Genomic DNA, 26,870 nt, shown 5'->3' with positions numbered 1-26,870 from the left:
GCCAAGAAAGCCTACAGCATGACAGCAGAAAGTTAATGACTTCAGTACCCACCTTCTCTTTTTAAGCTATAAGCAAACCTCTGCAGAACTACCTCCCTTTAAAGCCAAGAACGGGGTACAGCGGATGGTTTCTATCCTGAAGCCTTTCTACCTGGCGTGTGAGAGAGGCAGAGTCAGGTTCTGGCAGAAGTGTACTTGAGCACTGTGGCTCTAACGCTCCGCCAGAGGAATGAAAGGCTGAGCTGGCAGCAGCTTCTGCCATGAAAAGAAACCTGTAGGGGGCGCTGAACAAATGCAGAGTAGGAGAAATCATCCAGGAAGCTCTTCATATCATGTCTGAGAAGCTTTTATCAAATTATACAAAACACAGCAGCACATAAAACGGTTTAGTTGACACACTCAGAACCCCAGATATGTCAGTAACAATACAAAGGTGGGCGACCAGCCCAACAGCTCCCGTGTTTTCCCCACTCACCACCTGCCTCCAATCTTACTGCTACACAAAGTCAAGTTCTCGAAAAGATCTGCCAGGTGTAAATGCCAATCTCCTGCCAGCTGCTGTCTGGTCTCAGTGAGAACATGGTGTCCTCACTCACCACTGATGCATGTGCTTAAAGCAGATCAGTAGTTCATGACCTAAGTCCTGCTGACCATGGTGATGGACATCTGAGATCTTAGCACTTGAGAAGCAGACAGGAGGCAGCACCAAGTTTGAGGTCAGCCTAGTGAGGCCAGCCTAGTGTAATAAACACTTCCTCACCTTAGCCAACAAAACTACTTTTTGAGCAGATGAGTCTACACTACTGACCCACAAAGGCCTTGGCATCAGCAAGATCTGTGACAAGAGACCATTAATGGAGCAGAAACAGCTCATGGGGCTCTCTCGCCATCAACCACACTTTGAAGAGAATCCTCCTACCGCTTGATGGAAATGCTTGCTAATCTTACAGGAGATGCTATGAAACTAACAGTGTTTGTAAGGAATAAGGATGCCCAGCAGCAGGACAGGGGCTGCTCAGGATTCTAAAAGAGAAAGCATGGCTGGCTCAGAACGGGCAGAGACCTTCAGTGAGAGAAGCCACATTCTCATCTCCTGGTAGGCCCAGTGCACATGAGACAGGCCACAGTAAGGCACTCACCACCATCATCTGGGCACAGGGAGGGAGAAGCCAGTCCAGACAACATGCAAGTTCAGAAGTTGGGACACCAACCATCTAGCCTCAACCTGCTTGCTGGCAGTGCCCTGGTAGTTAGCAAGCCCTGAGGCCTTATAGTCTGCAGAACCTGTGAGCATGCTGGCTAGCTGCATCAGGTCCTCGTGCTGGCTGTCCCCCCATCTGTCCTGGCTCGCTGGCGGTCGTACTTCACAGACACAATGAGGAAGAGCAGCAGTGTAGCTCCCTGGATGGCGGCCAGCAGGAAGAAGTAGTAATGCAGGTGGCAGCTGTTGATGTTCCCTAGGAAAGAGCAGACAACTCCTGGTGAGGATACTCCAAACAGGGCGCCTTCTTACTGGCTCTTGGCCACCCGAGAAGGCAATGAGCACTAGCCACCTGCCTCCAGGGCTCTCCCATCCTCAGTGAAAGGAGGGAGGGAGGGGGAGCAGGTGTCCCGGCCCTAACTCTGACACTGAGGAAGGCTTGTGAGCTTGGCTGTCACCTCAGGTCTCTCAGAGATGTTCATGACTTGCACCGTGTCCTCCACACAAACAGTATGAGAGAAGCTTCCTGTGTTGCTTTCTGTTCTGCGTCTGGGGGACTCACCTCTGCCTTTCTGAGGTGCTCTTCTGTCACACCAATTAAAGCCATTGTCCACATCACTGAGTGACACTTCTGAGGATGGACTAAGTCCATACCACATTCCTCTCACCAGTGGTGATCTTTGGAGTAATCCTTGAGGACAAGCGGTTTACAGAAGTGATCATGCCGAGTGGGCCTGCCTCCTGTCCCCGTGAGTCTCCATGGGTATCATTCATAGCTCCTAGTGGCTGCCAAGGAACTCGTCAGCCGTACTCTGGGTGACTCATCACACGACTCATGCACTTCCTGACACTTCCAAAGCATGTTCTACTGAGAAGGTGAGACTTCTTCCTCCTGATGGCTTTTAATGCTGGGTTACTGTAACACCCTTTAGTACCTATGCAGATACTCACAAGGAGCAAATGTTTCAAGCAACATGGGCAAGCACAATGCATGGTCCTACAAGAAGCACAGTACATGGACAAAAGCCGGAAGTCGGCTCCAAAGGGGAAGAGCCCTGTTATCCTGAACTTCACTGATTCAGTCAGCAAATGGAAAATAACTTTGCCTTTGTTCTGTTCCCAGCTCTGTCCTGCTCCCTCATGGTCAGTGACACACCCATCTTCCAGAACCTGTCCACCACTGTGACAAGGTACCAATGGTGTAATCTTATGTGCAGTGTTGAAGCTGGCAAGACAAGTGGGCTGTGTGGTTATGTCCACACCACTGGCCCCCAGAGCAGAAAGCACACCACAGCTTGCCAGCTCTAGTCTCATTTGTGAGTGTGCCGAGAATTCAAATATGTACCCACTACCCAAGAGACACTGCAACATAATTCTGTGAGAGAATGACACTCAGAGTCAACAGGGGGCCTCTCAGATGAGAACCCCATGGTGACTCAATAGGAACAGAATGTGTCTTGGGCAGGGGCAAGGTGGTCAGAGAGAGGAGACATGACAGGATTCTGCACTGACCTGTACATGGAGACTGTGCTTGGCCAGCACTGGGCTGCAGGAATGTCATTCCCACTTAGGGAACAGTGGTGAGTGTCATAAAGTGTACAATGGAAGCCTAGGGAGCCTTGAAACCTCATAAGGATTCCCTAGTCCACCAGGCTAAGCTCTAGTCACCTCCTCTTCTGCAAGAATGCGGACATGGAAGGGGAGGGGAAGGTCCAGTGGCTGTGCACCTGGCGGGAGGAAGGGGTGCTGGCTTGGAGCTTCTGTCCCTTCTGCAGAAGGTGTTCTTCTGGAGAGACCAGGTTCTACCAAGGCCTTTGCACAGCCTGACTCCAGTCCCTACTAAAAGTGAGAGGCTGCTGGGCACGGCTAAGTGCTACCTTTCACACTGGCTATACAGCGATCAAAGGAACTATGCGGAGGATTAGGTGCAGGCTATCGGAAACAGCTGGGGACATTAAGACACTAAATTATACCTGGGGGTGGTGGCGGCAGCTCATGCCTTTTATCCCAGCACTGGGAGGTGGAGGCAGGTGGACCTCTGAGTTCAAGGCCAGCCTGGTCTAAAGAATGAGATCCAGGACAGCAAAAGGTACATAGAGAGTGGACCGGAAGTGGGAATAAGCAAAAGCAGAGAGTCTAGAGCTGAAGCCGTTCACACCCACAATCCCAGAGCCAGTGCTCTCTGCAGATGAGGTGGTCAGGGTCGGTACAGTATCCCTTAGGTAAGTTAGAGAGTCCACATGAGGTTGCAACCCCTTCCCAACGACTGTCTCACCACTGTCTAAGGAGGAATGGCACTCCTGCGCTCTAAGGCAACCCTGGGCTACAGAGTGAGCCTCACTGTGGACTGGTAGAGGGCTCAGCATTAAAGACACATGCCACGCAAGCCTGATGGCCCAGAGACAAATGGCTCCTGAAAGCTGTCCTCCACACATGCCTGTACCATGTGCACATATAACAGTAAATGCTTTAAACAATAACTAGACTGTGATGACCACTTGGGAAAGTCTGCACCAAGCAGACAGACTCTACTCCAGGGATGGCACTCTCCCAGGGGGCTGGGTGATTTTTACAACTGGCCTCACACAGCTATAGAGTCAGTTACAGGCACCCAGGGAAGTTGGGGAAGGGGGTTTTGGGTTTCTGGGCATTACCCCAAGATTTAAAGGAATCCAACTAAGGTGCTGGGAATCCCACAACTTCTAGACAAAAATTCCAGACTTTCCTGAAGTTATACAATAAAGATGGATTAAATGCTACAAAGCTGGGCAAATGCTCAGGGTACAGACTTTTGCATAGGGAACTTGTGCTTATCTAAACAGCAAAGGATGTTGTAGCCCCTGGTTCACACACAGCACTGCAGAGCTGCCCAGATAAACAGCCAGAAGCCACCACCAGGAGCAGCAAACTGACCAAGGACAGTGTTCACTGACAAAGCACTACCCACCTTCTAACATCTGAAACCCAAAACAAACAGCAGGCTGACCACTCACCCAGCTCTCCAGAAAGTGCTAAGCTAGATATAGCAGCTGCTGACAAGGCAGGGCTATTCAACACAAACTTCAACAGGGTTTGGGCTAGTGGCCTCTGGGACAGACTGAATCTTCACACAACCCACAGCAACAGCAAGCACTCTGGCTTCCTCCCCTCCACAAGTCAATTCTCACCAAAGTCTGTATGACTGCTCATCCACCCGATGGCCTTGAGAGACACCAGGGCCAGCAGTCCTGAGCCCACGAAGGACCCAATGCCAGAGAAGAAGAAGAAGAGTCCCATGATGGCACTCTGCATGGACTTGGGGGCAGCCGAGTACGCAAACTCCAGACCTAGAGAAAAGGAGGTCACACTTAGATCACCTGGGTCACCCTGAGCCTGTGTCCCAGTGCCCTGCTTCCCAGTACACATGGGTCTGACTGGGATGTGAGCACTCTCAGAACTGTCGTTGGAAACATGGGGTTGGAGAAGTCAACACTAGATGCAGCCACTCAACCCCATCAGGGAAGAGAGGCACTCTTACTTGTCAGATATTCGCAAGTTTTGTCACAAGATGAACATGGTGTCTCATACCTGAAGTCCTAGCATTCAACAGGCTGCAGCCAGAGGATTGCTACAAGTTTGAAGTCAGTGAGACTGCAGTGTTAGCTCCTTTCTCAAAAGCTCAAGAGTTAGGGGGCTGGGGAGATGGTCAGTATTTAAGAGCACTGGATGTTCTTGCAAAGGACCAGGGTTCTAGTCCTAGAGCCCTCATGGAGACTCACAATCAGGTCTAAGGGATCTGATTCCCTTTTCTACCCTCCATGGGTACTTGTATGCATGCAGTATAAATACATACATGTAGGCAACACATAAAATGAACAAATCTTAAAAAGTCAAGACTTGAATGGGGTTAAGGGGAGGTCTCTATAAGGACCCTACTTCACAGCCAACACAGCATAATAGGTTCAAGTACCTATAAACTTATATTCCCAGGGACCAGGCTGGGCAAAGAGAAAGCAAAGCCCATGTTGGTAGTCACAGAAAGCTGCCAGGGTTTGAAAGAAAAGGTGGAAGCCTCCTCCTCCTCCTCCTCCCCCTCCCTTTTCCCCCTCCCCTTCCTGGGAGTCACCAGCTCCTCTCTTCCCACTGCTGCCAAGAGCCAACCTGCCCCAAGCCTTGTTCCTGCAGGGTATCACTAGCAACAGAGGCCCATGAGGAAAAGCTCTGTATGCTTCTTCACATATGTAAGCCTGCACCAGCAGCACAGCTGTGCTCTGCAAAGTTTGGGGACAAAAAGGTCTAGCAGGAGCCATCCATAGTGACACAAAGGGCAGGCCATGATGGACTTGTGAAAATATCTTAAGAACACTGGTTTTGCATGAGGAAGGGCAGCCTAAGCCTGAGGACTAGGGATACCACCTACTGGGTCATGCTCTAAGAGACAACTCTCCCCACCAGAGCACCATGGTTCTGCTCGGCATGGTGCAGGGTATGACACAGACAGGCCCAGATGCCACCTCACACAGTCTCACCTGCTATACTTGCAAATATCTCACTGATGCCAATGAGCACATACTGTGGGATCTGCCACCAGATGGGCAGGTCAGCAGCATGGTAGACCACACCACCAATGGTCTGGTTGATGGTCTTCTCCTTCACCAGGTCCAGCCTTTTACTCTCCAGGATTCCTGAATAAAGAATCAAGTTAGTGTAGCACTTAATACATTAATCTAAGTCTGCAGTGTATTACAGGAGTTTATCAACAATCCTGAAAGGTGCAAGAAAGCAAGGAAGGTGACCGTGACAGCTTCCTAGGCAGGTCCCAGTCATGCCATCCACCTCTTCTTCACTAGAGCATTTTATAGATACTCACTATGATCAGTTTTACCCTCAAGTATTCATTCTGCTCATCTTTTTAAGATGTATGTATCTAGTTTAAGCAGTAGTGCTCTATCTGCATGAACACCTGCACACCAGAAGAGGATCAGATCTCATTACAGATGGCTGGAAGCCACCACAGGTTGTCGGGAATTGAACCTAGGACCTCAGCAAGAGCAGCGGGTAGGTGCTCTTAACCGCAGAGCCGTCTCTCCAGCCCCAGCCTCCTGTCTTTTTAAAACTGGGAGGATGCGTGAGACTCTGTATAACTGTATAACCAGGAGAATGAGTGCAGACAGTGCGAAGTTACCCATGCTCCTGTAAGCAACCAAAGTCTCAAAGACACTACCATGGGTACACACATGAAAAGAAAATGCTGAATTATCCAATGTGCAGCCCTTGAAATAAATGGGCCCAGTTCTCTAGACAAAGCTCCAAAACCTGCCTCAGTCCAAGAAAATAAAACCAAGGCTGTGGGCAGAACTAAAATAAAGCACAGAATGCTGAGATCCAGGAGAAGGACAGCACAGCAGGAACATGGCAGGAACATGAAAGGGAGACCTGGAACCCTCAGGAACAAGCTGGCACCACTGGGCCATGGTAACAAACCTCCATGCCCCCACCACAGGACTAACAATCTCCCTCAACTCTACAAAACAAACCTCAGTACCAGAGTGAAATGCTAAAAAGGCCCAAGTGACTTTCAGATCAAGTGGAAATCAAAGTTCTGGGCCAGACAATTCAGTGAGTGAAGGCCCTGCCAACATCTGATGACCTGGGTTTTCTCTCTAACCCCCACGGTGGAAGGGGAGAACTCGGGCAAGTTCACCTCTGATCTCCACACATGTGCTGTGGTCTGACTCCTCCTCCCCCACATGCACAAAATAAAATGTGAAGTAATAAAAAGCGGAAAACCCTACACTAAGCACAATAAACATGGTATAGCCGTAACCACAGGCAAACCTTGGCCTTGTTATTTTTTACCATTAAACAAGAAAGAGGGGCTGGGAAGATGGCTCAGCAGTTCAGAGCACCTGCTGTTCCTGAAAAGGTTAGCAGACCCCAGCCTCATCAGCAAACAAAGAATGGGAGTGTCTTAGGACACTGTCCCATGCTAGACTGTGGTGTAGGACCTGAGTGACTGACTAGTTTAGCTCTTCAGCTATTGAGACTTTTGTTGGGAGTGTGCGAGGAGCCTGGACCAATCCCATAAACCCCTTTTCTCCATGCTGGGACAGTGGTGGATTCACCAACTGTGAAGTCAGAAGCCTGCACAGAATCTCCTCCTCTCATTCCCACTCCACACCAAGTGTTGGCCTGCAGGCTAGGGCAGTGCAGGGTAAGTCTACTCAGTCCTAGGATGAGGATTTATCCTTGAGAAGAAAATGACACTTGTAAAACACTCTTCATCAAAAGATGAAGTCACTGGCTACCCAGTGTCTTCAGCACAGTACACCAGCTTCTGCATGATACAGAAGCCATACTGGGAGACGGAGGGGAGGAGAGGCCAAGAGAAATGCTGGCTCACCTGCAGCAAAGGCAGAGCACGTGACGAAGAACATCCCCACGGCAATCCTCTTCAGGGAGGATGGGAGCAGGCCGTGTCTCCTCAGCACCGGGTCCACTAGCTTGTCCTTCAGTGGGATGAGCAGGAGGATGAGCACCGCATCAAACATGGTGAGCCAAGCTGCAGGCAGCTGCACAGAGCGCGGCATTAGCTTCAGTACAGTGGTTCCCCACACCACCCATGCACGGCCTCCGAGATGCTTCAACTAGAGACTGGCCGCAAGCGTGCTCTGAGCTGGCGGAGGGCTAAATCTAACAGTGCTAGTGTTTAATGGCACTGGACAACCCACTCTCAGCAGGTTGTAACTAAGTAGGAACCAGTTCTAGTGACAGAGTTGCAGCGACCTGCTGCAGTTGCAGAAACAACTCCTGCCACCTCCAGGTCTCTTACCGTGTGATGGGTGGTGGTGATACTTGAGATTTCTGGAATCTTCAAATGAAGACTCTGTAAAACGTATGTGGTCTGCATCTGGATAAAGAAAGCAGATGCTGCAGGTGAGCCAGCAGGGCCTCTCCAAGTCCGTCACACACCCTCCCTCCTCTAGCTGAGGTGTGGCAACTCCTCTTAGAATCAGATGGCGGCTGCAGTTTGGAATCAGACATGGAATTTATTGAGTCACCACACAGCCTCTTTGAGAAGAGCTTCCAGGCAACCAAATGAGAAGCTGGAGGGGCCGGGAAACCAGAAGTACACCCATTCTCTGCTGCTTCTTCAAAACGGTTTTCCCATACAAAGCAGCCAATCTGAGTTCATGACTGGAAACTATGGCAACTGATGGACAACCCTGAGCCCTGCACTGTGACATCAGCCACAAGGCTGGGTCAGCACTCACTTGGAAATACACTGTCCAGTAAGGAATCAGAGCCAAGAACACGGGCACAATCTTGACCAGGGCTTTCACGTCTTCCACTTTGTCCTCTGTGAACGGCCCTCCACGCGACATCTTACATGAATCAAACAGACTGTGTTTAGAAGATTGCTGAAAGACTCCAAGGCCTTCACTTTGGGAAACAAAATGAAGGAATTAGTTTACTTCCATCCCCAGCGACAATGCCCGGTAACAAATCACGTCTGGGGTGGGAAAGCGGCTCTCTGCACTGCCTGCTTTAAGTCCTCCTCCGACTAACTGTACTCCGCACGGGCCCTTGGAAAAGATAGCTGTGTCCACTGTACCCACAAGGAGGGCATGTCAACCTCACGCAGCTCCACAAAGCAGCAGTGTCACCTGGACTTCTAGCCAGCCGACAGCAATCTGAGCAATCCCAATTTCTCTTGTGACTATACTGGCTTATCAAACAGGTAGACACTCAAGGGACTAGAGGGTGCTCTGATGGCTGGAAAAGCAACATCTGCCTCTGGGATGAAGAGACCCATGATGGGCACTACACTAGGGTGAGGGGAAGGGGAACTCATTCATCTTTCTCATACGCCTGGAAGTCCTGCAAGGCTCTTATTGACCCATTTCAAAGAGGAAGTTAGGACACAGATTAGACAAGAGCTGTGTCAAGATCCCAGTGCCTCAGGGTTGGGATCAGCACTGGAGTGAGGCCATCTTGGCTTACAGGTGTATGCCTGGACAACCACACCTCATTCACATCACACCATGAACATCCCTGCCTCTCCATCTGCAGTCTTTAAAAGAAATTAATGAGACCCTCCAGGCAGCGACACGGTCTTCCCCAGCTGCACAATTCCAACAGAAACTGTAGGAAACTGCACTGTTCCCTGCAAAACCAAAACCAATATAAGACACTCAACCCCGCTGAGAGCCTCCCATCTCTAGACCTTGGAATGGCAGTTGTTTGCATCCAAGTTTATAATCCTAGGCCTGATTTCCCTGAATTGTCACATTTTAGATTATTTGATTTTTTTCCTATTTAGCACGTATGGTTGGCGTAGATGTATGTTTTGTCTTCCTCACTATGGAGCCCTCACTGTCCTGCAACTTGCTTCAATATACACCAAGCTGGCCTCAAACTCAGAGATCTGCCAGCCTTTCTGTAATTAAGAGCATGTGCCAACACACCCAGCTTGCCTGCATATATGTCAAGTATACTGCAGACGTGCCTGGTGCCCTCAGAGTCCAGAGGACCACCATGGATCCCAAGGAACCAGAGCTGTGGAAGACTATAGGTGGTGGGAACCAAACCCAGGTCTTTTGGAAAACCAGCAGGTGCTCTTAACCACTGAGCTGTCTCTCCAGTCCCTTATTTTTGTTCTATAAAGCAGATGCTCTTAATCTCTGTATTCCAAGTCAGAGAAGATCGAAAAATTAAAAACCGTAACTTATTTAGTATTTTAGCAAAATCTGATGAGGTGAATCCCTGCTGCCTGCACAGTATCACAGGGACTAGGTGAGAGGGATGCTGGGTCCCGGGTTCCTGTACTTACTTCTCTTCATTTGAGAACATCTCTAACTTCTTCAAATTCCTACTTACCTAGGATGTGGCAGGCCTCATCAGGTACTAGGCTGCTCACCTCACTGTACTGAGGCCTCACAATAATCCTAAGAGCAGCCCAGCAAATATCGAAGTCAGACACTCTAATAGTCTCTGAATAGCCAGGGCCCACAGCAAGTTCATACAACTTAGCTGCCACCTTTCCCACTCTTGTTGCTTAGTTTGTCCCAGAGATTTCCAATGCTGAAGCTCAGAGGAAGCCAAGCCGTTCAGTCTCATTACTTTTATGCCATATGCACACCAAAACCCCACAGGTCCCGGAGCAATGCTGGCCCCTGACTGAAAGGCTCTCATCAGGGATATCTGCTAAAGGCTGTCCTGTCCCCACAGAGATCAATCTAGATTAGAAACAGTTAAGGTCCGCAACAAAAGCTTCTGTCTGACAAAGTAAGGCCCTAGCAAAAACCAGGGTTTGCTGGAACTGGGTGGTGTCCAGCTTTGCAAGTTCCTCAAGTGCTAGTTCCCCTCCAGGGTCTGAAAGCTGCCAGAGCACACAGACTTCCCAGTAGGTCCACGAAGGAAGTTGGGAAAGTCAGATTTCACCCAAGGGACTCATGTGTCATCAGCAGAGCCACAGGAGTCACACTGTGCAGCTTCAGGTCTGCCACAAAACGGCTTCCAGTACGGCAATGACAAGCACACAAGGAGGTGTGCACACTGCCCTGCAGAGTACTTCTGCTAACAAGGCCACCCCACAGGAAGCCCTAAGAATAAGGAATCTACGTTTCTCAGTAACTACCAGGAATCCTTAGGTTCAGCAAATCACAGGGAAGAAGTTGACCACCAAGGCCCCTGGACTTTAGTTTTCTATGCCTTGATTGCTCTGGTGGCTACAATACTACATCTCTTACGTCACAACCACAGTCAAGTAACCATTGTACTATACATAACACAGAAGCATCTAAGTCCTTCGAAGGCTGATTTCTGGACGTCATTAACCTACATTGGGCAGGACCATGGATCACCATCAGCAGAAAAAGGGGGCAGATCTCAGAACATGGGTATTTCTGAAAGTTCCAGGTTGGGACCTCTGGCACTGAGGCTATACAAGCCCCATTCAAGTAGTGGTAAATGGGCTCCCAAGTGCATCTCAAGCTATGATTATGTGCCCCTCTATTACACAGTAGATGGCATGGCTCTGTGCTAACCAATGTGAGAGACAACAGCTTCCTTTTGAGACAAGTACCTACAACATACATAACAGCCTAAGTTCTCATTAACACATTTCTGTGTCTAAAGCACACAATGTCTCCATGATATCCTCTGCAGATCCCTACCTTCACGATCTGCTACCCAGCAGCAAGGTACCCTTACCCATGTTGGCAGTGAAGGAGTTGGGCAGAGTATTGAACTCAGGACTCTGCTATTCTAATGGAGGGGTTTATGCCACACACTTCCTCAGTGAAGCCAGCTTAAAGACCAAACACAAACCACACACAGCCTAGCCCTCAGCTGGGACTTTCTCTGCAGGGAGCAAGAAGTTGTGTCACTCACCCACTTCTCCGCTGCCCTCCTCTCTGGGAGCAGCAGCTGTAGGTCAGAATCCTGAACATGTCAGTGAAGGCACTGCCATCAGGAGGCTTGGTGATGAAGACACTCTGGCCACAGAGGAAGACCAGGAAAGCAATGGCCACGCAGACTGTAGGAATCAGGTAGCCTGTGAGAAAGCTCACATTCTGCTGAATATAGGCAATACCTCCTAATGACAGGATTGCTCCCAAATTAATGCTCCAGTAAAACCAATTGAAAAATCTCCGAGTGGCCTCTGGACCTCGATCTTTGACCTAAAGTAAGAGAGAAGAGAAATGCATGAAAAAAATGTGATCTTCTACACTTTCTGTTTACTCTTTAAACATGACAAGCTGTAGTGTTTTCTCCCCCCCCCCCAAGCTGGGGACCGAACCCAGGGCCTTGTGTTTCAAACGCTCTACCACTGAGCTAAATCCCCAAGCCCTGTACTGTTTTCATATGTAATGACCTCCCAACCACCCACAGTAGCTATAAGCCCTGTCACCACACCTACCTAGCACCTGATCATCTATAAATTGAGAGCAGATACACAGGATCTCAAGTTCCTGCTCTCAGCTGATTATAGCACACAGTCAAAATGCTGTTTACAGATTCACCCAGTCTCCTGACAAGTCATCTCACATTCAATCCTTCAGAGAAGTTGGGTGCCTCTCCAAATGCCAGCAAGTCCTAGTGCTCAAAGAAAGCTGACCATCTACCATGAGGCCACCAGGAATAATCCCTGAAATAGGGTCCAGAAACCACAGCCAGGCCAGGTCCAGTCCTGCAGAATCATCATGCAATCCTGAGCTCCAGACCTTACTGCACTTATGAGAACCTGCCACGCAGGCTCTGGCCCCATGCATAGTAAGGCTTGCTCGGAGGCAAGGCACTACTCCTGCATGGTACCCAAGCACCAGAGTCCTTGGCAAGCCTACAACTAAGCTGTAAGCACAGTAAGAGAAGCACAAGCTAGCATTAGATTAGAAAGGTTACCCAACGGTGCACACCCAGCATTAAAGAGACAAAAAACAGGGGACTCATGAGCTGGAGCCTGGCTGAGCTGCACAGAGAATCTCATCAACACATTGAAGACCCCACTTGGTGGTATCTGGGCAGAGGCAGCCCTAACCTTACTTCTCCCACCTATACTGTTTACATCTACCATGAACACTATGAGAATGGCCCCAATCCAACTCAACATGGTTCTGGGCAGTCTCATTTCACAAATTGTCTTGAGCAAACCCACAGCCAAAGACTGCCCGGAGCACATACATCCTTAATGGATGGAAAGGGTTAAAAACTGGCTCTACATCTATCTTCTGGTCCACAGAGCAAGTGCCTCTTGCCTAGAAACAAGCTTTAAACAGTAACAAAGCTACCAAGTATTAAGGCTTCTGCTTGGCATTCATGGCTCCCCACAGAGTATTTTAAGATTAAGGTGAGGGTGCAAACTGAGTCAAAACTGAGTATCCCCTGACAATTATTAAACTCCAAATGACAGCTACTACATTGGCAAGCCCAGTGTTTGAATTCAGTTAGATGGTTACAATCACATTAAATTGAAAAAATCCAAGTTGTTGGTTTGTTCTTTTCTTTTTTCAGGGTTAGCAATTGAACACAGGTCCTTGCAATGTTTAGTCCTTTACCACTAAGTGCCATTTCCAGCCCCCAAACTGACCAACAACCACAAGCACTTTGTTGGCCTACAATCAGTTCTGAACAAAGGCCCCATTCTAAAGGTGGACATCACTAAGAACAGTTTATATTTAGTTTACGGCTGGGACACGATGTCTTTAAATGTTACCCAATGGTGGATATCAATGTCCATGACCAGTGGAGGCAGGCCAAAAGAAAGAAAAACCATGAGCAATAGAGAAGATAAAACCAAAGTACGTATACTTTATTATTTATATACTTCATACATTGAATGTATAAATGCCATATACACAAACATATGTCACTGTTTTCACAACCTTGAGAGAAAAAAGGACACTTTACACAAGAAACAAAAACAAAAGCACACCTCTTTGGACATGGGATCAGTTGCCTAGGCTGGTCTCAAACTCCCCAGCTTGTATGATCCCCTTGCCGCAACCTCTGGAGCAGCTAGAACTACAGATATGCACCACAATGCTCAGCACATTACAGGAAACATTACAGATACTAACTGAAATGTCCCAGGCCCTTCCCATTACTCTAACAGAACCACACACATCTTCCCACATTCACAGAAACAGCTCACTCTCCAAACAGTAAGGGAATACCCATTCAATTGACCTGACATATGGACCCTTAAAGTCCTTACGTCCTTTGAGAACTTGGTCTACTAACTTTACTGTCCAAGGGCTACAGACACAGCTGCTTTATAAACAGAGGCCTACTCCCAGTGCTTCAGTAGCCACAGGACGGCTAACTGGATTGTCACATGCCTCTCTCTGCCCTTGGCAAAAAGCCACAGCTTCCCCATGTACCAGTCCCATGACATCACCACATGACCTGCCAAGACTAATCAAACTCTTCATATGCCCCGGCCAACACCTCACCAAAGCCAAAAGGAGAAGAGAGGCCGGCAGGGCAGAAGGGAGAATGGGTTTAAACAGAGAAAGGTTACCAGATAATCCCCCAGGACTAAGAATCTCCGCTGAAGCAAAGAATGCCTGCCATCTACAGAGTCAGACCAAACCACGGAGGCAGCACTGCCTGCCGCCTAGGAGCTTCTTCCTCTCAGCTATTTTTAATCTTGTTTTCAGTGCTTCTTGGTTTAGGGTCTCGAGTAATCCAGGCTGAGCTCCAACTTCCTGGGTAGCTGAGGCTGGCTTCAAACCCCTGATCTTGCCTTCCAAGTACTGGAATCATAGGCAAGCCCCTAGCATTCAGCTTACTTTTTTAGAATAATCGCCAATCAAGAATGACAATGACCTTTGGCATTTTGTAAGCACTGTGAAAAGTAAAGAGCAGATGAATTCTGCCTTAAAACAAACCGCTTTCAGAGCGACTCTACGATTTCTACACTCAGTGTGAACTGACCTAGTACTCCTGCTCACAGCCAGTCAGGCCCACCTCCCACATGAGAAAGCCACTATGGGGCTAAATCCAGAAACAAGAGGCAGCACCAGTCAGAAAAGCAGAAGCACCGTAAAAACAGCAGCACACTCACTGCTCTCACAGGGAAAGGCCAGCAAGAACCCACCCCATGCAGAAAACATAGTCATAGCACCTCCCAGCCATTTGGCTTCTCCTGCAAAGCAGCAGACATGTTAAGTACAAGGGAGGTCTTGAAACCTCTCTCAAGGAGCAGTTCTGAGGCAGCAGAGAGCAAGTGCCTCCATAAAGATCCCAGCTACTTACTAAAGATATCATTTACACACCACAAACTGAACCTAAGTGTGGACAACCATCTTGTATGTTCAGAGTTGTAAAGCCACCCACCACTGCTCTGCCCTGCAGACAGTGTCAGCTCACCGGATGTGTGAGCATCCTTCACATTCTGTGGTGCTCAGTCCCCAGGGGAACCTAACTCTGCTGTGGGTGAACAGCATTGTTACAGATGAACGAACAGACTGCACTAGGTCAGCTGTTCATCAGCAGAGGGACCACACCTTTTCATTTAAATATTTCAAAATTACATAAAAGTTGAAAAAAATAGGAATGTACCCTTCTCTTTAGCTTTTTCTTTCCTATTAAAAATATAACACCCTAGACCAACATGATGAGATGGCTCGGCAGGTTAAAGGCATTCTCAACAAGCTTGAAAATCCAAACTCCATCCCCAGAATCTGAATGATAGGGGGGAACTCACTCTTGCAGGTTGCTCTAACCTCAACATGAACACCACAGCCATGGGTGGACACATACACAAAAATGTATGGCAGAGGCAGAGGCAGAGGCAGAGGCAGAGGCAGAGGCAGAGGCAGAGGCAGAGGCAGAGGCAGAGGCAGAGGCAGAGGCAGAGGCAGAGGCAGAGGCAGAGGCAGAGGCAGAGGCAGAGGCAGAGGCAGGTAAATCTCTGTGAGGTCCAGGTCAAACTGATCTGTATAGCAAAGTTCCAGTCCAGCTAAACAAATAAATGTGTAAAATGAGGGAGTTTACACTTACACACACACTCATTCTCATTCTCTCTCCCTCCCTCCCTCCCTCCTTCTCCCCACCCCCTCTCTGAGAATCTCCTAAAAATACCACCACTTTTCAATGATGTCACAAAGGCACTACCACACCTCAGAACATCACCCTACATCTGATGTCAAGGCCATAGTACAAATATCCCAAGCAACCAAAACAAGGACTTTAAAAGAGACAAATGAGTGGGTTACACACACCCAAACTTCCAGCACTCCAGAAGCAGAAGCAGGAGGATCACAATAAGTCTGATACCAACTTTGCATATGCATGGAATTCCAGGCCAGCTGGTTTACAGAGCAAGAACAGAACTCAAAAACCAAACTAAACCAAAAAACACTGGAGGCCAGGCCTGGTGGCACACACTTCTCAACGCAGAAGTCAGAGGCTATTACAAGTTGGAAGAAGCGACTGGGCTACTTAGTGAGTTTGGAGACAGCATGGGCTACACAGGAAAAACCCGGGTCAAAATAAACAAAATGACCAAGGATGATGGGGGATGGACAGGACTTGGGCAGAAGCATCAGGAGTTCAAAGTCATCTTCAACTAGTGAAGAATTAGAGGCTGGCCTGAGCTACACTGAGACCCTGTCTCAAAAATATTAACGAAACAAAACCCCATAAACAGAAAACTAAACCACTACAGAGCAAGTCGCTGACCACACCCAAAGTGGCTGCCGAGTTTCTCTCAGGTCCTGGCCCCCAGAAGGGTCTCTTCCCAGGAAGATGTGTGGAGACACCTGAAACAATAGCACTTAGGCTGTGCAAGAGCACCTGCTCTTACCTATGATGAAATGTGCACACTGCACCCTCTCAGGGACCCTCACGGGAGCCACTCAGTGTGTCTGTCAGAAGTGTAAATCATCGATCTAGCATCTGTTGGAGAGCACACAGCATCTCGTCTGTTTCCTCAGCACCTGCTGAGCAGCTGGGCTCTTAACAGTCACCCATGCACACTACAACCAGAGCTTCTCCAACTGTATGTGTGTAAAACTTGCCAACAGTGACAGGCTTCTGAGTGCACAAGGACCAAAACTTAATTCAGAATCAAATGTGCAATGGACAGTCCTGAGTCTGTGCAAGTACCACACACTGACACGCTTCATGATGCCAACAAATGCTGCCTGGCACACCCTGGCTTCATCTGATGCCACCATGCTATGAGCTGGACTGTTTCCACTGCACAGAGAATGTTTTTCTGTTCTTACTGAAGCATAAGGACTTAATTCCAAAGAGCCAAGACTTAGAATAGTTCCCTACCAGACATCACACTTGAGCTTTCAAAGATGAAGTCACTATGTCTGGATTGTTATCAAATTATATAAACATGCACCTTATTACTACACAAATTAGATTTCATCTTTAATAAGTGGTAAAAAGAACTGTTTTTAAATAAATCTGACTTGGTTGATATCAGTTAATATTTGTTTAGCAATCTACTCAGTTATATAAGTTCTCAGAAGTCTAAGGAGCCCAGTATACATCATGAAGCTCAAGCCACTCAAATATGAGGCACAGTCCACACCTTCTGTAGCATGTATACCTTATGTAGTATGTACTTATGTAGCATGTACACCTTATGTAGCATGTATACCTTATGTAGTATGTACTTATGTAGCTTGTACACCTTATGTAGCATGTATACCTTATGTAGTATGGCCCAGTGTGTCTCTTACTTTCCCATTGCTGTGATAAACACTATGACCAGGGCAACTTGAGGAAGGGGGGGTTTACTTGGGTTCATAGTTCCAGTCCATTATGGCAGGCAGACTGCTGACTAGAGCAGCAGTTCCACTCTCAATAAAATGCCCACCCCATACTTCCTCCAGTCACCAACTACGGGCCAACTATCCAAATATATGAGGCTTATGAGGGCCATTTCATGCAAACCACCACACCTAGGCTTAAAGGACACAGCTAATGTGCTTTTGGCCTGTGGCATCATATGGCACTATTGGAACAGAGGCAAAGGCCAGGAGTCTGGACTTGGAAGTGTGAGGAACACCTTTCAGAACTCCAGAACTCTCAGGTAGCAACTACTTTCCTTTACATTTTACTTATATGACCCCCAGTCTTGCTCTGTAGCTCCTAATACGGGTGGCAACCTTCCCGCCTCAAACTCTTTTTAAATACCCCTGATACAGTTGAGTGTCCTCCCTGAAATGGCCAGCCTTACAGGCACCATATAAACACTGCCCAGTCCTACATTTACGGTGCTACTCTGAGCAGATGACTTCACTCCGCTTACTTCAACTTCAGTCACTCAAGGATCAGTTTTGTACTAAGACCCAGGGCTCACCTTCCCTGCTGCTCACAAATAACCCTCCAGCCCTCCCCCTTCAGCCTCCTTCCCACATCTAAGTACAACCCCTCAGTCCAGGCCACTGCCTCCACTCTAGGCCACACCTCTCTCCTCAGCCCAGTGGCAGCCCAGGCTGTGCTCTCACCCACCTGCCACACAGTACACACTGAAGGCTGCTTGCAATCTTTCCGAAACAGGACAGCATGTGTTAGGTTTTAGGAGTTATCTAGCCTCTGCGATCACTCAGTTTCATAACTGCATGGGAAGCAGGGGCAGGGAATGAGTAAGCAGGACCTTAAAAAGCTTTATCCAGAGAGCCTGACACTCAAACCCCACTTAATTTCCACTGCTTACAAAATACTCATTTGCATTTGACCACTAGAACCATTCTTAGCATGGGAGTCCCCTAAAAAAGGGAAGCAGAACAGATGTGGCTCCCAGACACTGGCAGATCACTTCTGCTCTCCAAAGTGTTGCCTCCCTCCGCATCTCTTGTTCCTGGATGTCAGAGCAGCCGCATGATGCGGGTCTTTCCCATCCACCCACCCCACCCCACCCCTTACTTAAAGCAATGAAAATGGAAACTAAGTGCTTGCCCGTAACTGTAAAAGGGAAGCTAGGGCAGGGACAGAGCCTTTGTACCAGCCTATCCTCCAAATCACAACGTCAACCTTTTCTCTTGCAGCTTTCAACTCAAAGGACTCCACCAACAGAACGTCCCTTCTTCTTATAACCACAATGGCCATTTCATTACGAATAAATCCCACCACAGTGAAGGCACAGCCCTTCCTTACTACCCAAATCACACCTGCTTGTACAGCTCTCTCCAGTCTATTCGAGGACTTACACACACACACCCCTCCACCCCTCCCCGAGAGCACTGGGTGGGTGTGGTTCTCCCCTCTCTTACAGTCCCCTACCAGATGCAAAAGCAGATGTGGACAGGGGTGCGCGTAGAGTTGGAGGTGCACTCCTTACTAAGTCATGAACCAAGTGCCAGGTGTGGAATGGGCTCTACTCATGAGCTTCCTCCTCACATGGATTAGAGGGAGCCTTGCTCTTCCTCCTACCCATTCAGGTGCTGGGGCAGATGGGTTTCCTCCCCACTCTTTAAATCACTACAGAATAGGTCTCCTTCCTCACCTCCACTAACGAGGAGAGAACCTAGGCAAGTGGCCTTCTTCTCTGCACTACCTGGGCTGGGGGCTCCTCTCCCTCGCCTTAACCCTTCTCTACATGTGAAGTGATGTGAGGTGCAGTCAAGCGGGGATGGAGGTTTGGGTGTTTGGGATGGGTCCTTCTTTCCATCAGTAGAGAACCGTAGGGACAGGTGCAGGTATGCAGGGTACCGGGACAGTCCCCGTGTCCGTGCGTGGCGGACACGCAGCAAAGTCATGGCTTAGGTTCGGGTAGGTGTGGTGCGCAGGAGGTGCAGACACAAAACGGGGAGGACCTGGGCGGGTCCGGCTCACCTGATCCGCTCCAAAGGGTGTGATGTTGGCCTTGACCGTGGCCACACCGAGTCCCACGAGCACTAGACCCGCGAAGGTGGCGGGAGCACAGCGGCGCGCGGCAGCATCGGGACAGACCGCCGTTCCGTTAGGGAAGGGAGCGGAGCAGTTGCGCACCAGCTCCGGGTGCGGGTCCCCGCAGAGAAAAGAGCGCGAGCGGGGCGCGGCCAGCAGCGGGAAGGCCAGCATGCCCAGCAGGTAGAGCGCCAGGCTGAGCAGGATGGCCCGCGCCCGGCCGAGCCGCGCGTCAGCGAGCCAGCCCCCGAACGGGGATCCCAGGTAGGTGAGGCCCATGAAGAGCAGCAGTGCCTGGCTGGCCTGCGCGCCCTCCCAGTTGAACGGCGCGCCATTCAAGAATAACACTAGGTTGGCCGTGACGCCGTAGAAGGCCGCGCGCTCCAGCAGTTCGGCCAACAGTACCGCCCCGCACGCCGCGCGACGACCCGCAAACACCCCAGCTGCCGCCGCCGCACGCCGCGAACCTAACAGCGGCGCCCGCTCGCCCTCCATGGCTGGTTCCCTAAGGACCCGGTTGCTGAGCTCTCGCGAGACTGCGATTCCCCGCCGCTAGTCTATTGGACAAACTGGGGGCTTCCGGCTCCGCCCCGGAAATACAACGAAGCGGTCCTTTCACTTGACAGTGGCTTGTTGAGATCCGTGGAGGTATTGTGGTTCCGATTGCTGGAGGAGTTCCACGGGGAAACTCGAGCCCTATGCTCCGAGGTTCCGGATCCATTCTGGTGTCCTAATCCAGGTCACCCGGGTCTAACTCTACCCTCCCTCCTACCATCTTCTCAAGATTCCGGAATCAAGTATAAATAAGCCTTATTCCTCTGACAGTCTAGGCATTCTCTCCCTCTTCTCTCACCTTTCTATCTCCGCTTAAACAAAAATTACTTAAAATTATGTATTATTTTTATTTTAAGGACTGGAGAGATAACTTCACAGTTAAGAGCACTAGCTGCTCGTCAGAGGTTCTGGGTTCGATTCCCAGTACCCATTTGGTGTCTCCCAACAATCTGTTACTTCAGTTTCTCTGGGATCCGACACATTCATCTGGCCTCCACGGGTACTGCAAACACATGGTACACAAACCTGCATAAAAGCAAAACATCCGGTTGGGGATTTAGCTCAGTGGTAGAGCGCTTGAGGCCCTGGGTTCGGTCCCCAGCTCCGGAAAAAAAAAAAAAAAAAGAAGCAAAACATCCATACACAGAAAACTAAACAAATCTTTAATGCCACATATCACTAGTCGCAGCTCTTGGGAGGCAGAGACAAGAGAATCTCAATGTGTTTGAAGCCAGTCTAAGTGACACAGTGAGTTCCACCAGGCTACAAAAAAAAAAAAAAAAAAAAAAAAAAAAAAAGACTAAAAGTAAAGCCTTTATTTAAAGCTTATAACTGTTTCTTAGTCCATTATGTTATCCATTATAAGGAGCCCCACATAATGGATAAAGAGTAGACTCTGCATGTATGTCCACACATAAACACACAGGCAATTTAAAAGAAAAGAAAGGACTGCTAGGCTAAGCATAACATACTTGAGCAAAATCTGTAATGAGATGGTAAGGATTTTAAAACCATTTGAACTGATTGAGCTGGTGACTCACTGTACAGTGCAGATGTGCAGTTTGAATAGTACTAATGGGATGGGAGAGTCTCTTTAGGGAAATGCAAAGCTAATTGGCGGGTTGGAGGGGCCTTAGAGTTAAGTGTGTGTGTGGAGGAATTTTAGGCAGTCCCTGAATTTGATACTTCGAGGATGGAGACAAACCCAGCATGCAGAATATTCTAGTGCGATCAGTGTTGGAGATGGTGGGGTAGGGAGTGACCCAATGGCATAGTTAGCTTCGATTGTCAAGTTTACAGACAAGGAAAGAGGAAATACCAGCTGAGAAATTGCCCCCAACAGATTGGCTTGTGGGCAAGTCTGTGGGGGCATTTTCTTGCTTGGTGACAGATGTGGGAGGGCCCGGCCCCACTGTGGGTGATGCCAATTCTGGGCAGGGGATCCTGCGTTGTAAAATGAAAGTAGCTGAGCAAATAAGTAGCATTCCTCTATGGCTTCTGCCTCATTCAGTTCCTGCCTTCAGCTTCCGGTCTCCAACTTCCTGTCCTGAGTTCCCATCCTGACTTCTCTTTTTGATGGATTTATAACCTGAAAGGAACCCTTTGCTCCCTAAGTTGTTTTTGGTGAGTCACAACACCATAAATCAAATTAGTAACAAATAACACAAATCATAAACTCCTACTTCTTTTATAAATATTTGGTTAAATTATTCGTGCGTACATGCATTCGCGCAGAGCCATCAAAGGCAAGAAGAGGACATCAGAGCCCTTGAAGCTGGAGTTACTGGTGGCTGTGAGCCATTGATGCGGGTCTTAAGAGCTGAAGTTAGGTTCTCTGGAAGAGCAACAAATGATCTTAACAGCTGAGCCACCTTACAGCCCTCAGCCTGATCCTATTTTCTTTGAAATATCTGAAATAGGTAAATATCAGTGCGTGTTAGGCTAGGGTTCCCAGTCAAGGCCAGGGCACTGTACAACCAGAATATGACTGCCAGAATGTAAGGTTTGGGGGAAGAGGCATGTCTTCAAATTAGTTGTATGGTGTGGTTTGAATAGGTTTGGCCCTCACATACTCATGGGTTTGAAGGCTTGGCCCATGAGGAATGGCACTATTAAGAGGTGTGGCCTTGTTGGAAGAGATGTGGCACTGAGGGGCGAGCTTTGAGGTCTTTTATGCTTAAGTTCCCTTAGGATCAAGACGTAGAACTCTCAGCTCCATGTCTGCTTGCAGGCTGCTACTATGATGGTAATAGGCTAGACTAATCCTCTGAAACTGTAAGCCAGCCCCAATGAAATGTTTTCTTTTATAAAAGTTGCCTTGGTCATGGTGTCTCTTTGTAGCACTGACATCCTAACTAAGACTTTAGGATCTATGAATAAAATAAAGCCCTCTTTTTATTCACCTGGAGTAGGCAAATTGTATGCTCTGTTGGCTGTGTCTTGGTAGAGCTGTTAGCAGTTGGAAGTGAGCCAGTGATTAAAAACGAGGAGGCTGACATTGCAGAGATGGTTCAGCAGTTAAGCATACATACTGGTCTTGCAAGGAAGAGGAATTAGGTTCCCAGCACCCATGTAGGGTGGCTCACAAACACTCAGAACTCCAGTTCCAGGACATCTGGTATACCCCGTTCTGGCTTTTGAAGACACGGCACTCAGGTATACAAACCCACACTCAGACTTATACATACAATTAAAACTAAGTTTTAAAATTGGGGAGGTTTCACAGGCAAACCTAGACGTCTTGTTGTACAAAGGTGAGTGAAATAGAAACTCGGGCAGTCCTTCCAGTCAATCCCCTGATTGAGTCACGGTGTAGTCTTCCCAGATGCTATTGCCACAGGGCTGGCCCTGAAACACATTTTTTTTTTCCCCCGGAGCTGGGGACCGAACCCAGGGCCTTGCACTTGCTAGGCAAGTGCTCTAACACTGAGCTAAATCCCCAACCCCTCTGAAACACATTTTGACTAAGAATCCTAGAGTCTTGGGCCCTGTCATGGTTTGAATATGCTTGGCCAAGGGAGTGGCACTATTTAAAGGCGTGGCCTTATTGGAGTAGGTGTGTCACTGTAGGTGTGGCTTTAAGATCTATCCCAAATGTCTGGAAGTTAAGTCTTCTCCTAGCAGCCTCCAGATGAAGATATAGAACTCTCAGCTCCTCCTGCACCATGCCTGCCTGGATGCTGCCCTGTTCCTGCCTTGATGATAATGGACTGAACCTCTGAACCTGTAAGCCAGATGAAATTAAATGTTGTCTTTTATAAGACTTGCCTTGGTCATGGTGTCTGTTCACAGCAGTAAAACCCTAAAAGACTAAGACCTTAGAGGTTCAGTCAGCCTCCACTTGCTTCAGATCCCTGAGCTATTGTTAGGAGCGTAGCTGTCATACTGCAAAGGGAAGCCCACTGACCCACACAGTACTCATAATTTAGAATGTTTTTTAATGACTTCAATAATCAATGTACAACAGAGAGGCCATGAATTTGAAAGAGCAAGATTGGAGGGGCGTGCACAGAGGAGGGGTTGGTTGTTGATGTCCCTCACAGTAGAAGTGGGTGGGAAGAGTCACTGAACCCTCCCCAAAGACTCCCCTCTACACCTCCCAGGTAGTGGTGTGCATTTCCGGCCTAGCTGTGTGTGGTTGTGTGGTCTCAGGAGCCACTTAAGTGTACAGACTTTAGAACACCCCCATCTACACTGTGAGAAGTTGTCGTCCATGCTGGGGTAAGACTTTCTCACATGGCCGATTTGGGTCAGCCACACTCCTGTCAATAACCCCTTACGAATGTTCGGTAAGCAAGCCCAAATCTCATTGGTTCCCCAAGTTGGACTTTGATGGAATCATTCATTGGTTTGTCAACGCTGCCCTGTAAAAGGAAGGGGGTGGGTATTTAAGTCCCGTCAGGTAGAGTTCCAGAAATAGCATGTCCCAGCTGCTCAGCCTAGGCACGCAAGCCACTTCTGCTTTTCTAGACTCGTCTACTTCCCCAGGGAGTAATGCTGGCAGGGCCTCTGCTCATCCTCTACACGGGGCCACATTGCCATCTCGGGTTGTGTTTTCTGTCCTCTGACTCCACTTAGGTGTGGACAGCTGTCATGAATTCTGTTTCTTCCAGAGTGGAAGGAACAACTAAGATTTGGGAAAACTTGAACAGAAGGATAAGACACACACACACACACACACACACACACACACACACACACACACACATTAGTAGAGGGTGTAAGACTGTCTGCTAAGAGAGAGAGGAGTCTTTTTCAGCTCCCATTTTATTTAACTCTGGGGAAAAAGATCAGTGCTCCTTTGGCACTCTCCCTCCTGCACTTTAAACCACACAAAATGTCTGTGAATGTCAATCATTAGAGAGGGGAGGGCAGGAAGGGCGGAGCGAAAGAAAAGAAACTTCCATTTCTGGGTATCGCAAGATGTTCAAGATGCCGAGGGGTGTGCAGTCATGCCTACCCGCCCTCTGCCAATGATCACTTCTCATCGCCAGGAAGGTCAGGCTGGCATCAACCTCACAGAGATCCACCTACCTTTGCCTCCCAGGGCCGGGATCAAAGGGGCTCTTTAATTCCACTACATCTGGACTCACTCTCTGTGTGTGTGCGCGCACGTGCTCGAGCACCCTTGAAGGCCAGAAGAGGGTGTTGCCTCTTCTAGACTTGGAGTCACAGGCAGCCATAGGGGCTGGGATCCGAACTCGGGTCTTCTGATAGAATAGCAAGTGGTCTCGTTCCTGAGTCATCTCTCTAGCTCCCTCATTATGACTTTATAATTCCTTAAGCATAATCTTAGCCTTGCTGTGGTGGCATATGCTAAGTAAATCTAGCACTGGGAGGTTAGAGGCAGAAAAGTGAAGGGGATTCTCAGCTCCAGAGAGGGTTTTCGGTCATGCTAGGCCACATGAGATACGGTCTCAAATGTTTTTGTTTACCTTATTTCTGTATTAGCATAAAGGTGACATCATTTGCAGCTATAATATATGGGTGTTTTAGGTTAAGACTGCTAGGAAAGGTTAATGGGGACAAAGACAATGAGTCAGACTTGAAGTATAGATGTAACAATAAGTGAGCCCAAGGCTAGCATGATGACTCAGAGGGTAAAAGCACCTGCCACCAAGCCTGACCATCTGCGTGGACCCCAGGACCCCATGTGGTGGAAGGAGAGAACTGACTCTCACGAGTTGGCCTCTGATCTGCACACATGAGCTGTGTCATATGCATGCGCGTGCGCGCGCACACACACACACACAGAATAACTAAAAGGTTTAAAAGTGAAAGAAAACCAAGCCCACAATTATAAAGGGATTTACAACCCAGGAGGAAAGGGACGATTGTTTAATTCTCCTGGGAAAAGCTACTAAACATGAAAAAGGCAACTTCACATTCTGGACCACTAAATTCTTTTTTTTTTTTTAATATTATAATCTTTTTTTAAAGATTTATTTATTTATTATATATAAGTACACTGTAGCTATCTTCAAACACACCAGAAGAGGGCATCCCATTACAGATGGTCGTGAGCCACCATGTGGTTGCTGGGATTTGAACTCAGGACATCTAGAAGAGCAGCCAGTGCTCTTAACCACTGAGCCATCTCTCCAGCCCGCCACTAAATTCTTAGTAGAAGAAATAGTAAAATGGGGAGGGGGGTGGCAAAAGAGGTGGGTGATTCTTTTTTAAGCCTGATGCCCATAGAAACTTCTGAGGAGACAATAAACAGGTATCTATTTATCCGAGATTTAAAAAAAAAATTCTGAGGGGTTGGGGATTTAGCTCAGTGGTAGGCGCTTGCCTAGCAAGCACAAGGCCCTGGGTTCGGTCCCCAGCTCTGAAAAAAAAAAAAAAAAAAATTCTGGTAGTGGTGCACACCTTTAATCCCAACACTCAGGAGACAGAGGCAAGTGGATCTTTGAGTTCCAGGCCAGCCTGGTCTACAAAAGGAAACCCTGTCTCAAGAAAACTAATAAAAACAAACCTTCCAATTGATACAAGTAATTCAGGTACAGTGTACACAGAGGGGGCAAAAACAATAAGCCTTTCATGAAAAATTAAGTCAAACACAACAGTAAATTAACAATTCAAAGTTTTTTTGTAATTTTTTTGTACTTTTTTGTAATTTCACCTGGAAAGAGCCAGGTGTTGGTGACACTGTGGCAGCTGGTGTGTTGATTGGGCCAACTTAAGGATGGACCCCTGCTAGGGAGAATTTGAGATCAGCCCCTCTCTGCCCAGTTGCAGGTTGCAAACTGCAGACCTGGATCAAAGACTTGGCTCTGACCTGTTTCATTACAGTGTTGCTAAAAGCAGCCCCAAGGCTTTGAAAAAGCGTTGGGTACAACTACATACTGACACAATGAATTCTAGCAATGTGTATGGCTGGGATGCCTTGTAGCCGAATAATCTTGGTGATATACGTGCTTTTATGTTTGTATCACTATGTAACAAGTTGAGGAACTCCAGATGCTGAGAACAATGGGATGAATCAACAAACAGCCCTGCAGGTCAGAAGTCTGGGCATCGCTGTGATAGAACACCATTTAAAGTTACAGTTTTGGGGTTGGGGATTTAGCCCAGTGGTAGAGCGCTTGCCTAGCAAGCGCAAGGCCCTGGGTTCGGTCCCCACCAACTCCGGGGAAAAAAAAGAAAAAAAAAATAAATAAATAAAGTTACAGTTTCAGCGACTAGAGAGATGGCTCAGACTAGAAAGATGGCTCAGCAGTTAAGAGCACTGACTGCTCTCCCAGAGGTCCTGAGTTCAAATCCCACAACCACATGG

General features: G+C 48.2%; 1 protein-coding gene across 1 annotated transcript; it reads right to left on the bottom strand.

Moving 5' to 3' along the window:
* Positions 1-330: 330 nt before the first annotated feature.
* Slc15a4 (solute carrier family 15 member 4) lies at positions 331-20,112 on the bottom strand. Its single transcript, XM_032886358.1, has 8 exons — positions 19,484-20,112; positions 11,576-11,865; positions 8,455-8,623; positions 8,013-8,090; positions 7,584-7,752; positions 5,710-5,865; positions 4,369-4,527; positions 331-1,457 (listed from the first exon to the last, which is right to left on the bottom strand). The coding sequence occupies exons 1-8, from the start codon at positions 20,030-20,032 to the stop codon at positions 1,309-1,311; spliced, it is 1,719 nt and encodes a 572-aa protein (XP_032742249.1). The 5' UTR covers positions 20,033-20,112; the 3' UTR covers positions 331-1,308.
* Between the last annotated feature and the right edge of the window lie 6,758 nt (positions 20,113-26,870).

The sequence above is a fragment of the Rattus rattus genome, chromosome 16 (genome assembly GCF_011064425.1).
Source record: "Rattus rattus isolate New Zealand chromosome 16, Rrattus_CSIRO_v1, whole genome shotgun sequence".
Lineage (NCBI taxonomy): Eukaryota > Metazoa > Chordata > Mammalia > Rodentia > Muridae > Rattus > Rattus rattus.
This window is presented reverse-complemented; position numbering and strand designations above follow the sequence as displayed.

Excerpts from the sequence above, each read along its gene's own strand:
- Slc15a4 (XM_032886358.1), bottom strand. The coding sequence starts at position 20,032 with ATGGAGGGCGAGCGGGCGCCGCTGTTAGGTTCGCGGCGTGCGGCGGCG. Across the intron at positions 11,866-19,483 it reads CACCCTTTGGAGCGGATCAG|GTCAAAGATCGAGGTCCAGA; the intron begins GTGAGCCGGACC and ends CTCTTACTTTAG. Across the intron at positions 4,528-5,709 it reads GATATTTGCAAGTATAGCAG|GTCTGGAGTTTGCGTACTCG; the intron begins GTGAGACTGTGT and ends CCTTTTCTCTAG.